The sequence below is a fragment of the Fomitiporia mediterranea genome, assembly GCF_000271605.1.
Source record: "Fomitiporia mediterranea MF3/22 unplaced genomic scaffold FOMMEscaffold_2, whole genome shotgun sequence".
In the NCBI taxonomy this organism is placed as follows: Eukaryota; Fungi; Basidiomycota; class Agaricomycetes; order Hymenochaetales; family Hymenochaetaceae; genus Fomitiporia; species Fomitiporia mediterranea.
This window is the reverse complement of record NW_006760387.1, coordinates 4,566,640-4,581,850: the sequence shown is the minus strand read 5'-3', so window position 1 is coordinate 4,581,850 and position 15,211 is coordinate 4,566,640. Positions and strand designations below refer to the sequence as shown.

The 15,211-nt window shown below is 46.1% G+C and overlaps 5 protein-coding genes across 5 annotated transcripts; 1 reads left to right on the top strand and 4 right to left on the bottom strand.

Moving 5' to 3' along the window:
* Positions 1 to 1,156: 1,156 nt before the first annotated feature.
* On the bottom strand, positions 1,157 to 3,611 carry FOMMEDRAFT_144912 (uncharacterized protein; the record flags this gene model as incomplete). The annotated part of the gene is made up of 7 exons (XM_007263380.1): positions 2,685 to 3,611; positions 2,445 to 2,637; positions 2,316 to 2,397; positions 1,582 to 2,265; positions 1,475 to 1,528; positions 1,331 to 1,420; positions 1,157 to 1,255 (listed from the first exon to the last, which is right to left on the bottom strand). The coding sequence occupies exons 1-7, from the start codon at positions 3,595 to 3,597 to the stop codon at positions 1,157 to 1,159; spliced, it is 2,115 nt and encodes a 704-aa protein (XP_007263442.1). The 5' UTR covers positions 3,598 to 3,611.
* An 823-nt stretch (positions 3,612 to 4,434) lies between these two features.
* FOMMEDRAFT_76794 (PTR2-domain-containing protein) lies at positions 4,435 to 6,485 on the top strand (the record flags this gene model as incomplete). Its single annotated transcript, XM_007263379.1, has 7 exons — positions 4,435 to 4,573; positions 4,635 to 4,718; positions 4,783 to 5,171; positions 5,225 to 5,290; positions 5,362 to 5,719; positions 5,787 to 6,290; positions 6,355 to 6,485. The coding sequence occupies 7 exons, from the start codon at positions 4,435 to 4,437 to the stop codon at positions 6,483 to 6,485; spliced, it is 1,671 nt and encodes a 556-aa protein (XP_007263441.1).
* Positions 6,486 to 7,874: 1,389 nt separating this feature from the next.
* On the bottom strand, positions 7,875 to 9,671 carry FOMMEDRAFT_76470 (kinase-like protein; the record flags this gene model as incomplete). The annotated part of the gene is made up of 8 exons (XM_007263378.1): positions 7,875 to 8,254; positions 8,320 to 8,490; positions 8,562 to 8,681; positions 8,805 to 8,919; positions 9,084 to 9,232; positions 9,293 to 9,362; positions 9,435 to 9,478; positions 9,548 to 9,671. 8 exons carry the CDS (start codon positions 9,669 to 9,671, stop codon positions 7,875 to 7,877), a joined length of 1,173 nt encoding a protein of 390 aa, XP_007263440.1.
* A 546-nt stretch (positions 9,672 to 10,217) lies between these two features.
* On the bottom strand, positions 10,218 to 11,046 carry FOMMEDRAFT_17638 (uncharacterized protein). The gene is made up of 2 exons (XM_007263377.1): positions 10,590 to 11,046; positions 10,218 to 10,528 (listed from the first exon to the last, which is right to left on the bottom strand). Exon 1 carries the CDS (start codon positions 11,019 to 11,021, stop codon positions 10,659 to 10,661), a length of 363 nt encoding a protein of 120 aa, XP_007263439.1. The 5' UTR covers positions 11,022 to 11,046; the 3' UTR covers positions 10,218 to 10,528; positions 10,590 to 10,658.
* A 550-nt stretch (positions 11,047 to 11,596) lies between these two features.
* FOMMEDRAFT_103270 (drug:h+ antiporter) lies at positions 11,597 to 14,906 on the bottom strand. Its single transcript, XM_007263376.1, has 13 exons — positions 14,611 to 14,906; positions 14,416 to 14,543; positions 14,161 to 14,232; positions 14,025 to 14,109; positions 13,694 to 13,702; positions 13,451 to 13,611; positions 13,239 to 13,382; positions 13,046 to 13,189; positions 12,830 to 12,981; positions 12,572 to 12,768; positions 12,293 to 12,504; positions 12,082 to 12,231; positions 11,597 to 12,005 (listed from the first exon to the last, which is right to left on the bottom strand). Exons 1-13 carry the CDS (start codon positions 14,865 to 14,867, stop codon positions 11,830 to 11,832), a joined length of 1,887 nt encoding a protein of 628 aa, XP_007263438.1. The 5' UTR covers positions 14,868 to 14,906; the 3' UTR covers positions 11,597 to 11,829.
* Positions 14,907 to 15,211: the final 305 nt, after the last annotated feature.

The window sequence follows — 15,211 nt, the reverse complement described above, 5'->3', positions numbered from 1 at the left end:
AAAGTAGTAATATATTATAAGAATGTTTCTTATATGTATAAGTAAAGTATTTTATTATTTACTTATTACTAACTATTACTTTTAGTAAGTTCTCTACCTTTTTTACTAATTTTTAGTATTTAGAACTAAATACTAGAGAGTAAGTATAAGGATTTGTTTTACTAGTTTGTATTTATTATTACTATATTACTAATTAAGATAGATTATTATATAGTAGGACTTATAAGTAAATATATTCTCATTATAGTTAGTTACACTTTCTTCTCATGTATTTACACATATATACTCTTATAAAAAACAGTATTAATTGTTAAGTAAAGAGGATTCTTTTTCTCCTAACCCCTTACTTAAGTACTAAATTATTCTAGTTAGTAGTTGAGTAAACTAAAAGTGATTGGAATTCTCTTATAATGAATAGTAAGTTTCCTTACAATTATACACTTAAGGTACAGAGATTTTAAGTTTTATTAGAACTAACAGTTATAAGAGTATAAAGTGTTAGATTGTAACACTATTTACCTTTTAAATCAAAATACTTAAGTGTATCCTTAATAGTATAACTCTTCTGTCTTACTAAATACAAGTATTATTAATACTTACTTAAGTTAGTAGTAACTAAGACTATACTTAAAACTAATTCTAAATAGTTAACAGATTCACTTATATTTTATAAATTAATTGTACAAAGTATAATCCTTATAGTAAATCTATAATAGTTTTTTAACTCTTCTTATATCCTTTTTATTCTTTATATAATATTCTGTCTTAGTAGTTTAGAATATAGTTGGTACAAGAGTTACAAACTAAATTTACAGTTAGAGTGTGTTATTTATTTAGAGAACACATTCTCTTAATAGTATAAAAGAGAGAGAATATTGTTAGCTTGTTACAAATGTTATTCTGTATTTCCATTTATATTTCAACATTCCTTTATCTAGTTACAGTAGCTAAACAAGAATATATCCCTTACTTATACAACTTTAAAGTACAGTGTACTTAGAATGACAATATCTCTGTTTAATATGTACAAATATGTAAAAGCAAGATAGTAAGATAGTGTAAACCAAAGTATAATGTTAACTGATTCCACAATAATGAATCTGAAATCCCAACTTAAAAGAACGCAAATACAAGACTAGCGAACGTCGGCTAGGCATTAATATTCTTTATTACTGGAAAGCCACAGTTTCTCCTTTCTCTTGTGCCATAAAACCATCAAGAGAACTTCCGGAATACTCTTTGTCAATTCTTGTGCCTGAAACACGAGAGTTCAGTACTCTACAGCAGAAGCAAGGAGGGCTAGTAATGGAGTGTTAAAAGCAACACATACCCGGTCTTTGTCGAATGACGACCAATTACACAGAAAGTCCAAATCAGTGGTTTTCATTATATCTGGCACCTTGTCAAGTTTAATACGTTTCTTTGCCGATCGTTAGGATAGTATAATACACTCAGTAATAGAGTGATCACTCACAGCGCTTCTGCTAGTAGAACCTTTGTCGTTTGCTGGTTGCATAATTGTCTTATACTAACAAGTGCCATGAGTAAAATAAGCATCAGCAACAATATTTGGTAACTCACGGCTTTCATGCCTGATGAGCTGAAATAGGAGGAGTAGGAATCACCGTGAACTGCAACATTGGACTTTACAGCGAGCGGGTACAGCTCTAATGGGATGCTTGACGAGATCCGTAGCTTGTATATCTCCTTGAGGAAGAGCCTTTGCATGAAGTCATGCAGATGAAACTCGAACGGTTCGCCATGCCCCGTTTGCAAAACATTATACCATGGTACCTTGAGGTAATAGTAGATTACGTGAAGCATGTCGAAAAAGTCCACTTCAAACCCAGACGAAGGCAGGTCGTGAGAGAATGGATCAGTATTCCCTTCCCCAGCCGACTTTTTAGCTAACTTCTCAAACACCTTTCCCCTGTCAATCTCCCTCTTATAAAGGTCAGCATCCGAGATTTCCTCTCCCTTGCGCAACATACGGGAGAAAAACAAGAGACAGAGGTAGAAAACGGACTCGGCATCGTGCACAGCACCATGCCGGAAGAGTTCCTCCGGGTTCTTTCTATTCGCATAACGGATGTCAGTTAGATCACGGTAGAAGCCTTCCCATTTTGCTTCTTCCCCATTACGGTATTGTTTGCCGCTGTCAGCGGACGCTGCCTGAATCATGTTCACAACGTCCTCGATAAACTGACTCATATGTATCTTAGAACGGGGTTCTAGAACGTCCCTGGCCATGAACATCGGTGTACCCTGTAGAGATGTTATAACTAAAGCATTGGACTCTTTAGGGAAAGTCTTACCGTGGCATTCTTCAGATCGTCATTCTCGATATTGAGGTCTCGTGCATTGTCAAAATCGGCCAGTGCAACTCGAACTCGTCGTCTGATCAAGGCATTAGTGATGTCCGAACACGTTGCAAATCGACCTACGGCTTATCCTCCCCCTGCATGTTATCCCTTGTCGCATCGTCCTCGTTATCATAATAATCCGATATAAATTGATACGTGTCCCAGTTTGCTTCTTTCTTTGGTATATGAGGTGTATCCTTCTCTGGTACGAGGACGTTTCCCCAGCTGATGTCCCTATGTAAAATATGCGTCTCACTAACGTGATAACGAAGTACTGGAGAAGGATTAAGCATAGGATATGCAGAACATATCACTATTTACCTTCGAGGAGATCATACATAGTTTCGAGGAATTCCAGAACGGATTTGCAAGATGACACCGACCGCCCTATCGTTTCCATTACTACAAGCGTTCGCTTTCGATTACTCTCCGGGTCGCGTTGAACGGAATCACTCGACAGCTGTCCGTCAATGCGCACAACACCTGGTGCATCTTTCAGCTTTTCTAGAAAATACCGTTCCCCCGAATGATTGTCGTCCAGATGCCAAGACCACTTGGCTGCACGATGAAGCTGGAAGTCATCTGCTGCGAAGGCCAGTGTGACAAAAGGCTTGCGCCCGTTACCTCTCCCAATAAATATTGGAATGAGATAAAACAGTTTGCCATCCAAATAAGAGGTGTATAGCGCGACAGACCTGCTCTTCCCGTTGTCCAGTGTAATTAGAAACTCCGGAACGGGAACACGCTTATCTCGGACTTCTGAAGCTTCAATCCAAATGAGTCTGATGGACTCGTAAAGTTTAAGGATTGGAGTCTGATCATTCTTCTTCCAGTTTACCGGATTCCAGATACCATAGCCGTCCAAGGTGAGAGAAATGAGCTGAAAACGATTCGTGTTGACTATAAGGCCATATTGCAGGGATGATCCATGCCTATGCCGGGCAAGTGCGTAACAGTAACGTTCTCCTTGCAGTACTGGATTCTCCTCGACTTTACACTCGACAGCCACTATGATCTCGTGGGCAGAAGGAACTTCTATCTTGTAGTTTGCCACACTGACCAGCCGTTCTGCATTCTTGCGTTCGACGATAAAGCCTACTAAGTCCGGTTTGTCTCTTGATCCGTCCGTTACCTTCAGCTGCACATTATGGTGCGGCACAAAGGCAATGACCTTGTCGTCTTGGCAGACATCTAGACTAATAAGGGTCAAAGCCTTTGCAAGTGGTCCATACATTGGTACTTCATCTTTCTTCGCTCCTTCCTTCTTCGCTCCTTCTATGGATTCACGAATCAACTGTTCCACACGGTTAAGACTGGTGGTACTTCCAGTGTAGTCGGGTAATGTGTTTTCCTTCTTCGTACCGCTGTAGACACCAAAAAACCCCTCAAACCCGGGGGCGTAATCTGGGTATATTGCTTGCGAATCTTTCCCCGGTAGAAACGTAGAGGATGAGGTCGTCATGGTCGTTTGTGGCTTGTGTGCAGCGCAGATCAAGAATCGTGATGATCAGCTGAGTCATCGGAATCATCACGTGATTTAAGCAGATTTGCCTACCTTGGATTCGGATTTGGCGGCTTCGGTAATTGTTATGACTCCGATAATCATTTATTGTATCAACATCTTGCAATTTCAGTTCAAACCATGTTTGTCCCTGACGTGGTCCATCCTGGATACCGGAATTCCGCCTGTACAATATGGGTGCGAAAGTTATTATAGTACCGGCTACAGACCCATGTTGCACTCGTGAGTGATGTTATCAATGCTTCCTGGGGCTGTCCACATGGTTCAAGGAACTCTCCAAGAATAGTTCACAGAGCACGCCATTGTGCTACTTTCTTTTGCAGTCCAGCCAGCCTAAAGTTAAAAAGACCTTATGCTCAGGAAGCCTACCCAGGTCTGCCCAGTCTGCATCACCTTGCATTCTGTCTTTTGCAACACGTTTATCCTAAACGAACGACAATGGCAGCCTATCCTGCTGATGATGCTATCCTTGCTGGCCTATCGGAAGCCAAGTACATTGAGTCCTCGAACGAGAAGTCGTCTCCAGCGGAATCGGTCGACAAAGCACCGATGCCCCGCACTCATCCAGATGGGACTGAAATCCCGACAGAAGAAGACATGCTTCAGCTCCGTCGTATTCCTGATAGACTCCCATTTCGCACCTACCTGATCGCATACGTCGAACTGGCAGAACGTTTCTCGTACTATGGTACATTTCTCCTGCTTATTTTTTTTTTTTGCATGGAGTTCAATTTATCATTCCATGACAGGCGCTACCGTCGTCTTCACAAACTTCATTCAGCAGCCTCTCCCAGTCGGTTCAAAATCGGGTGCAGGCGGTCCCAATGGTCAAAGTACGTCCTCATGAAAGAGAGCGGTTACACCTGGCTTCTGATGCACATTAATATTGATTGAAAGGCGGAGCTCTCGGCATGGGCCAACGCGCTTCAACCGGAATTTCAACATTCAACAGCTTCTGGGCCTACGTCACTCCCCTCATCGGTGCTTACCTCGCAGACACATACTTTGGTCGATTTCGCACAGTCTGCTACGCGCTCGTCATCGACATCATCGGGCACATCCTCCTCATAATCTCTGCAATCCCTAATGTTATCACTAAGCCCCACAGCGCTCTTGCCTGTTTTATTGTTGCTGTCGTTATCATGGGCTCTGGGACTGGAGGATTCAAGAGCAACATATCTCCACTCATTGCTGAGCAGTACACTGGAAAGCTGCATGTACGAACCCTCAACAGCGGTGAACGAGTCCTCGTTGACCCGGCACTTACTACGGCACGTATCTACATGGTAGGCCAGTCATTTTAAACATCCCTTGAGCTGTCTATTTGATATGTTCTTAGTACTTCTACTTATTCATCAACGTCGGTGCCCTTATCGGTCAAATAGGCATGACCTACTCCGAGAAGGTATCATATCACAACGCTATCCGTACCCCAGTCAAAATTCTTATATTCTAACCAACTCTTTCAAAATTCAGTACGTCGGATTCTGGCTCGCTTATCTCCTCCCGACCATAATCTTCCTCTCAGCTCCTCTCGTCCTCTTCCTCGGTCGAAACACATACGTCCGTTCTCCACCTCAAGGCTCCGTCCTCGCCGCCGCACTCCGCGTATACCGCTACGCAGCCAAAGGCAGCTGGTCCTGGAATCCCATCAAAACCCTCCGCAACCTAAGAGCTCCGGGCTTCTGGGACCGTGCCAAGCCCAGTCAATTCGACAAAGAACATGGAGGTGAGGGAGGAAGACCCGCATGGATGACATGGGACGACAAGTGGGTCGACGAAGTCCGAAGAGGCTTCAAAGCATGCGAAGTATTCGTCTGGTACCCAATATACTGTACGTTCCTCCTTCCTCCTTCCTAAAAAAAAGAGAAGATACTTATCTACAATTGATACCAACTTAGGGCTCGCATACAACCAACTCGGCAACAACCTAACCTCCCAAGCCGCCACAATGTCAACCCACGGTCTCCCCAACGATGTCCTCGGCAACCTCGACCCCCTCGCCCTCATCATCTTCATCCCAATCTGCGACCTCTTCATCTACCCGACTCTCCAACGCTACAACATCCGCTTCACCCCAATCAAGAAAATCACGTGGGGATTCTACACTTGCGCACTAGCTATAATCTGGGCCGCAGTCCTCCAGCATTATCTCTACAAAACGAATCCATGTCATTACTCTGCAAGCACATGTACAGACGCAGATGGTAACTTACTAACAAGTCCTCTGAACGTCTGGATCCAAACCGGATCGTACGTCCTCATCGCTCTATCAGAAATCTTCGCGAGTATTACGGGTTTGGAGTACGCATTCACAAAGGCACCCAAGAACATGCGTAGTCTCGTCATGGGTATTTTCCTTTTCACTAGTGCGATTTCAAGTGCACTCGGAGAAGCGTTTGTCAGTGAGTACACCATATTGCAGTTACACAATGCAAAGTAGGAAGTAATACACATTCAACCTTGTAGCCCTTTCTGCGGACCCTCTCCTAGTCTGGAACTACGGCTCAATGGGAGTATTTGCCTTTGTCGCCGGAGTCGGTTTCTGGCTTTCATTCCGCCACTTGGATGCAGAAGAGGAGGCACTTAACATGATATGATGCATCTCATAGTTTACCGTAGTGTAGTAATGTATTATGTTTGGGCTAGGCGTTGCAACGAATATCACGGATCTTCTTGGGAATTCTAAGTTCTAAGTGAAGTGAGAAACTTACGATTCGACATTTTCAACGTGCAGCGCCATTGCAACCTCAGGCCACCACCATGCTCACCAAGAAAAAGAGGCCAAAAATGCAATTGGACCTATAATACACAGTGTACCGCAAGTTGCAGGAAAATTTAGGAGGAAGATAAAAATGAATGCAGACGCTGGGTGGGTTGTGACTGCAGGCGTCAATGCGGGGAGTGCAACTCTACAATTAAATAAGAAGGCAAGGTGAGAGAGAGACCCGAGAAGGATGAAAGGGGCAAGAGGCTTGCAAGATGTAGTGACATAATATGAAGTAAAAGAGAGTGATGAATTAAATTTGCTTTGAAAACGAGAGCAAGAAGCCGAAGACGAGACGGACTATAAACAGCGCACCGGCAGAAGGGAGAAGAGAAAAAGATAGGGAACGGCCCTCAACGAGCAAATTATGAAAACGCAGGCAGGTAACAATATCCAGCATCCGTGTCTTGTCTTAACGTCTTGTCGTGTGTAGCAAGTTCGAGCAAGAGGCATTTGAATTTCAATGGTACATGACGTGCTCGTTTGATAGGAGAGAGTGAATTGCGACGTGAGTGGGATATAAGCAATAGCAATCGTGATGGGGCGTGGAAACTAGAAACTAGAAACTACCATCAGTCTCAGGCCAACTCCTTGCATTACAAGATAGAGGCTGAAAAGACGCACGAGAGGAGACGACAGCGACCAAAATTGTGAACAAAATTTGAGGAGCCGATAATTGTTCATGTTCTGCAGCACAACAAGGCGAAAAACCCGCGGTGTCGGGGCTGCTCCTCTTCAATGACTCCACCTGCACCCTGTCCACCATACCCTAGACCATCCATTCGTGGCACGCTCATGCCTCGCGACATCGTCGGTGCAGATCCTGACCCATTCTGATACGAGTACGCCTGGCCCGGAGCACCAGCAGTGCCTAGCGCCACATTTGAGTTTGAATTGCCCAGACCAAGCCCGTTGCGGTCTTTCTCTCGCTCATCACCCGGGATAGGGGGTAGTGGAGAGTTTGACGTCGTCCGATTGTATGCTGCACCCGCTGCTGCACCTCCGTTCTGCGTCGGCGACGTTGGTGTTGCACTAGCACTGGCGTACGGATGCGTGGCAGGCAAGGCAGAATTACTTGCTTCTCGTTCGCGGTTGAGGTGACTCCCTTGTCTTGACGTCGGTGCAATTGGCTGCACACTCATCGTCAGCTCACGCGCTTGATTGGAATGCGTTCGCCGCACACGTTCTCGTTCGCGGTCCTTGATCTGCGCAGCAGCCGGTGTCAAGATGATAGGAGCGCCATTTGTGCCTTGCTGAGGTGAGGCAGCACCGTCGACTGGACGTGACGAGCGATGGCGGTGTTCGCGGTGGCGATGTTCACGCTGTTGAGTTGCTTGCAACGCGGCGACATTCGCCTGCGTTTTCTGGGCACGCTATGTAGCTCAGTACGAGATATACGTGAAGAAATGGGGGTGAAAGGACAACTCACGCTTCCATACTCCCAACCCTTTCCGTTGTTAAGCAAACACCAATCAAACACCCTGTCATCTGATTCGCCCAGGTTCTTCAGTACCTTGAGGAACAGGTCCCTGAGGAAGGCGTAATCGGGTGCCTCCTCAAAACCGAGTTTGCGGACATAATTCATGTATATCGAGAATTCCTCTGCAGAAGTGCAGCACATTAAGATCTTGGCATACAGAACATGATATGATTTTCAAAGCACATACCAGGGAAACCATCGCACAAATCGTCAATCAGAGTGCTCTGTTTCTTCTCACCGATCTTTTCATACTTTTGCTTGTTGGTCGCAGCCTTTAGGCCCTGCCACGGCAAGCCACCGCGCAAGAAGTACATGAAAACGTGTCCGAGGGACTCCAAATCATCTCTCCGCGATTGTTCTAAGCAAGCAAGGTGCAGTATTTAGTGTTTGATATGAATTGCATGGTTCTAGAACGTAAAAACGGCGTACCTCGCCCCAAGTGCGTGTTGATCGACATGTAACGGGCAGTACCACTGAGACTCTTCCGTTCTCGATATGGGATATGCTGCTTCGTCTTCGGGTCTTGGTAATGTTTTGCCATGCCAAAGTCTAGAATCCATCCGGTGGAAAGACATACGCGAAATGAAATGAATGACATGGCAAGCAAACGTGATGACGTTCAGATAAACTCAAACGCATACAGACGGCGAACAAGGTGGGAGCTTAACGTACCGATGAGGTAAATTGTATTGGCATACTTTGTACCCGGAGGGCCGATGAGGAAGTTGTCTGGCTTGATGTCACGGTAGATGAGAGACTTGTTGTGAACGCTCTCAACGCGCGTTATCTGTTGCGTGGTCACGTCGAACGCGTAACAGGGAGGGTGCAAGAGAGTGAGAGCAACAAGTGAGTAAGGGGGTGCGGGGGTGGGAGAGGAAGCAAAGGGAGGATCAGCGAACTGCACGGATCAGGATGGCGGTGGCCAAACAACAACAGAAGAACATGGCATACCATTTGGAGCGCCAACATGCAGACTGATTTTATCGAGAACTTGCGGTTGCACATATCAAAGAGGTCTTCGAGGTTGGGGCCAAGGAGGTCGATGACGAGGACGTTGTGGAGACCTTCTTGGCCAAAAAAGTGCACCTGAGGGATGCCCTCTGCGGAACAACGTCACATAAAAACCAATTGATGTCAAGTGTGAGGTAGGAGGGACATACCGAGGCCTCGCAGTGTCCTGTAGCTTCTGTACTCATCCCTGAGCTGGGGAGCATCACTTTTGCGTGGTTCCTATTTGGTGGGTAGATAGCAACATGAGGAACACTGTGGATAGCAGAAGAGAGAGGAAGACAATAGACGCACAAACTTGATAGCAACGAGACGACCTCGTTGTCGCAGGTCTTCGCCTGGGTAGACACAGCAGAAATGTCAGCCACTGGGCATAGTCAAGGGGCAGTGGGGGGACATGAGTATACCAGCGAAAACAACACCGAAAGAACCTTCGCCAATCTTTTTGTCGACGCGGAAGTGGCCACCTACGACAGGGGAAGCGGACGACTGGGAGTTCTGGGAGGAAGAGATGACATGCGTCTGGGACATTGCGCGGGCGCTACGCTAGGTGTTGAGGCCGACGACAACGACGAGGAGGAGGAGAATGATGGTGGCGGAGAAAGGGAAGGAGAGGAGGGAGTCGGTGCTCGGTGCGGAAGGACTCAAGGAGCACGACGACAGAAGAGAAGCGTGGGAACATCCGTAGTCGCGCCCGTTCTTGCCGACAATGACTAATCATCCCTCTAGTCCTTTTTAATTATAACACTGGTTTCAGCTAGAGCACTGTACTTTCATAAATTTACAAGAAATATGATGATTTACATTTGACATTAATGTTAATTTGCCACAAGTGTCTGCATGCAAACCAGCACACCATGTCCTCTCATTGCTCATCTGCTTCGACACCTTCTCTTTATCTTTATAAACAAAATAATGAATACACACCTGTGTCAATCAGTATAAGCGCAGCTCCGGGCGGCATTTAATTACACCGGCACACGAGACGGACAGATGTTTCCGCTCGTTCAATACTTACTTACTGTAGATACAGTACACAGCCTCGGAAAGATGCGGAGGATTTAAATAGTCACAGCCCTTTCTTCTCATCTCATCTAAGGAGCAATACATCGTACAACCCAAATTAACTATTATTCTGCATCAGTCTAGGAGAGAAACTCGAAAGTGTACACGGAGTGCAAGAGACGAAACACAAAAATATTTGTACAAGTCACTTTCGAATTATTACTATTATCTTCTGGCTTCGAGTTGAATGACACGTAACAGAAATAGCTTGGAAGGAGCAAAGCATAGCAAGGGAGAAGTCGAAGTGATAAAGACCAAATATCAAGAAGAAGAAAATGACAGTATAGTTCACATCGTACACATTCATCGACTTCATTATTCGCCTGAAACACGACACCATAAGCTACCACCATCAACATACACAGAAACAGAAATAAAACCCACCATTCACACCGAACAGGACGGACGGATATAAACCGCTCACATTATTAATCCCTTGTAGTTGTCGTTGAATTAATTCGCAAACGGCTCGCTAACGGGATACGCCCCACTCTTCACGCCAAACGGCGCATGAGACGGATCCGGATCGCACACGACGTGCAAACGCGTCCAGCCGGAAGGACGATCACTAGCAGTACTAGGCTCCTCGAAAGCCGTTGCCGTGTCGTATTCATGTGAGGGTGCCTGCTTTTCGTACGCCTGAGCCAATTCGTACTGTGCGCTCGCATTCGACTTCGAAGCAGTGTTGGACGGCGTCTTCGCACCAGAGAGCACAGTGAAAGGAGAATGGAACGATCGCGTTTGCGCGACACAAGTGGCAGAAGCTGTAGTAGTAGCAGAGTTACGAGCAGACTTCGTGATAACCTGACGGAGCATTGTGGCAGGGGATAGATGTCTTCAAACTTGCGGTAGGTGGTGGGAGTAACTGCTCAAGCGGGCGTTAGTAGCGAGGGACTATATATATATATATCTGTACAGAGTACGGAAGCATTGGAATAAATACGTTGGGGATGAGGCGGCGGCAGCCCGCTTCTGCTTCGGAGGCTGACACCAAAGTCATATGATACAGTCGTACCACACCTCTCAACCGGCGTACATCCTCAACAGCACGCAGACACGGCAAGAGAAACACAAATTTAGTCTGAGAGAAGGTTTGTGTAAGAGCGAGGCTATCAACACTGACGACAGGACACCTCCGAGGCTTCTCCGAGCACTTCGTCATCGAAGGCTAATTGCCGTTTCCCGCTGACATTCATCGCTTCTCCGCAGCCCGCTCGCTTTCCCTGTCCGCGGTCTGACAGCGATTTGCATTGACAAGCGCTGCACTTCACAAAACGTGCCCATCCATGTGTATACCTGTGTCAATCCTCGGTAGTTTATTTCAATGAATAGCATACTTGTTCCTTTCGACCAACAACACCTCGCCCTGCACGAAATGGTGAACATCTGTTCGCAGTACCAATTCCTATTTTTACTATTTACATTGTCCGATTACGGTCGACTGAGACAGGGAATACTAGACAACAAACCAGATACAATCTAACTAGATAGCAAATACGGAGAGCAATCGTAGTACTATCTGGAACAGGACAGCATACACACAAAGCATAATACCAGAAGTTTCGCTTTTTTAAAAACCTGACGGAAAGCAATCAACGATACTGATATATTTTTTATCTCATCTCTAGTCCCGCGAACTTGTATCATCGTCGAGCTCCTCACTATCAAGTAGTCGATCATCGTCCACAGCATTCTGTGTATCTCCAAGGTACCAGTTTGGCATCCCAAGCGAAAGAAGAATTGGTGCTATTGAAAGGAGCGTCGCGACGATAACCATGGTCTTCATCGTATCATCGTACGCTGTTCACGCACGATTGTCAGTGAAATTTATCTTGTAGTGCAGACGAAGACAATGAAGGGTATGATAAGGACGTACCAGCAATCACGCCCTCCCGAATCGGGTGTCCACGCGGATAGTCGAGCACGTCAGTGATACTCCCGAATAATGCCATGCGCTCTTCCTTAGACAGGTCAGGTAGTGCCTTCGCCAAATTGCCAGGCATAGTAGCCGTCCACATCGCGCCCGCTTGATTGTTTCAGTTTCATATTCCCCAATTCCAACAACATGCAGTAAGAGAAAAGCGCACCAATCGCACTACCCACTCCGCCCCCAATTTCTGTCAACAATAGGAGGACTGCCGTAACGATTGCAACATCCACATGCGGAATACTTGCTTGAGCCGCGACTTGGTTTGCAACCGCCGCAAACCCACCTCCTAGACCTTGAAGGATCTGAGTCCACACGATCTCCGCCGTCGAGCCATGTACTCCTCTAGAGTGGATCATGAGGCCACACCCACTGGTTATCAACGGGCACGTAACTGTCAGGCATCATCGAATAGGAAAGTAATGAGAACATGACGCACAGTAACCGGATGCAGAGTCCACTTATTAAAATAGGCCTGCAGTACCGAATCCTCCACATCACCACGCCGGCAATGAACCCGCAAACAGTAAGTGCAATCGTCTGAACTTGCATGAAATAATTTGCCTCGAGCATTGTCCATGGCTTGACGACGAGTACGAACGATTGTAAGTAGACAAAAGTAAGGAAGTAAGAAAGCTATGGAGATAATTATCAGCGAACGTAGAAGGAAATAATGTGCAGATACGAGTGGACACACGAAGTCAAAGAAACCGATTAGACTAGCGATGACAACAGATCGATTTCGTAAAAATCGCGGAGCAATCACCGGACGGCTTGCATGCCGAAGGTCCCAGATAGCAAACAACGAAGTTAATATAACGCCCATTATAAACATTGCAATGATGGAAGCTACATAGCACAACGAATCATAGTGAGACCACGCCAAACATAAGTATGTTAAAATTGGACTGACGATTTGTCCATCCGTACTTCGCTTTCTTTGCGAGGGTAAGTGGAAGCAGAATGAGACCAACGGCGCTGCCAAGCAACACAAGTCCGACAAGATCAAGTTGCTCGGCTATATGACGTGCACGCTTCGTGAAGCTCATCTTCGGCGCTGCGGATAATGAGCAAGTCGAGTTGAGTCCTAAAGATCATGAACATACGTGACACGAAGATTTCCTGTGAGACCCCTTCCGCTTCAAGTACCTCTTCGACAACACCTAAGCGACTTGCTTTCTGTTCCGCCCAGAACAACGTCAGGATAAGGGGAAGGAGAGTTGCAGGAACGAGAATTGCAAACATGCCATCTAAGAAAGTGATAAATAATAATGTCGCCATTCAGGAATAAGGTAGGATTGCCGTGAAATGGACTCACATCCCCACCTCCAGCCGCTACTCTGCAATACAGCTGTCGCGATGGTGGGTCCGATGAAACCGTTGATGACGAATGGCAAGCTTGTCAGGGAAGAGACTAATGCTCGCCATTGAAGGGTCGTAAGATCTGCAATAATAATCTGTGTAAGGAGCTGCAGCCCACTGATGAACAATAGACAATTTTCGTGAAAAGGACGGGTGCATCAGCAGGTCTGTGACAATCTACGAATGAGATAGAGCGCACGTATAACCGCTGTTCAGTCAGTATTAAGAACACGTGTACGAGTCGCAAGTCGAATCGACATGACGACAACGCATGCGACGTAGCAAAAATAGGCGGCATGGGGCAGGGATACAATCACAGCGCGTGACCCGTTTATCCGCAGCAAGGACCAAGTGAAGGAGAAGAGAAGTTCGTCCCGGTTCAATCGAAGGAAAGTTTGGCCGAGTACAGTAGAAAGATGCCAAGTCAGTGGATTACGGCCGTGCGAGGGGAAAGGCGACAGATAGATAAGTAATGCGAAATGTAAGAATACGATGAGCACACAGGTCTTGTGTAGAATCAACAGACGTACACAGCATAAGTGATGATCCCTGCAAAGAAAGCACCAATACCTCCAGCGCTCGCGATAATTATATATCCAAGGACATAGAAAATGACTGGAGCAGTTTATTAAAACACCTGGTTTTAAAGTCGCTGTAGATACGCACGGACACCAGAGTAAGCATATGCACGCGAAGTTACATCCGCGACTTTTGCAATCACTGGCTTCCCGACGGCAACTAGCGTATAGCATTACGAGGTACGATTCGCGTACATCAGAAAGCAAATAAATGGTGCATTACATCGTGTGGCGTAGCAAAATATAAAGATTGACGAGCAGAGTATATGCGAAACGAAGCACTTATATCAGCATCGAGTCATGGATCCGACGTTCGGACGTAAAGGCTTAGAAAGGCACATACCAACAACTGACTGGGCAACGCCAACGGAGGAAATGAGAGAGTGCTCGCCGAACGCGCTGGCTGCGAACGAGAGGTAATTGCTCGTTGTGCTGCTATCTAGCGAATATATGTATGATGCCATTCCAAGTCTAACCAATAACGCGGAAAAGAATGAGATGATACCATCAAGATGACTTGACGGAGGCAAAAACACACGAGATGAACAAGATCCATTTTGATGTGCGACCGTAGACTTTCTCTGCTGCTTCTACACGGACGACACCAGCATGTGCGTCTATTTCGCGCGCAACTTCTTCCTGGGTGCGTTCATCGAGAACTTGAGACTCGTCTAGGGACGACGGGAAGCGAGAATGAGTCCTGATTGTGCGGTCGAGGAGCGAGTCACGTTCTTGGTCGACAGAACACGTCACTAGATGAGACTCGGGCTGTGGACGAGACGACTCGGCGAGCATACCTGAGCCATCCTCTGACTGCTTCACAGGTCTGTAAGCGTGTCGCGGCATTGTGCATGTCGAGGAATAGGGACGATGAGAGGACGTGGTGTGGTGATGGTGGTGGTAGGACGATAAGATGCACGCACTTTATTACCCTATCTAATCAGATTATCCAACTTCTTTCTCTTACATCTCCTACATAGCAATACCCTTTCTCTACACCTCTCGTATTCTGCTTATGGTCTTTTCCATGGTGAACTAGTGTGCAACATCTCAATGTTTGTCTTGAATCACAATGGAAATATCAAGCATTGATTAATATTCTCAAAATAAAATCAACAGTACTGCCCAATAATCTGCTA

What these genes read in the sequence shown, in the direction of transcription:
- FOMMEDRAFT_17638 (XM_007263377.1), bottom strand. Translation starts at nt 11,021, where the DNA reads ATGCTCCGTCAGGTTATCACGAAGTCTGCTCGTAACTCTGCTACTACT.
- FOMMEDRAFT_103270 (XM_007263376.1), bottom strand. Translation starts at nt 14,867, where the DNA reads ATGCTCGCCGAGTCGTCTCGTCCACAGCCCGAGTCTCATCTAGTGACG. An exon ending in TAGCGGCTGGAGGTGGGGAT is followed by an intron (nt 13,383 to 13,450) that starts GTGAGTCCATTT and finishes TCACTTTCTTAG; the next exon opens with ATGGCATGTTTGCAATTCTC. An exon ending in GGACTCTGCATCCGGTTACT is followed by an intron (nt 12,505 to 12,571) that starts GTGCGTCATGTT and finishes GTTGATAACCAG; the next exon opens with TGGGTGTGGCCTCATGATCC.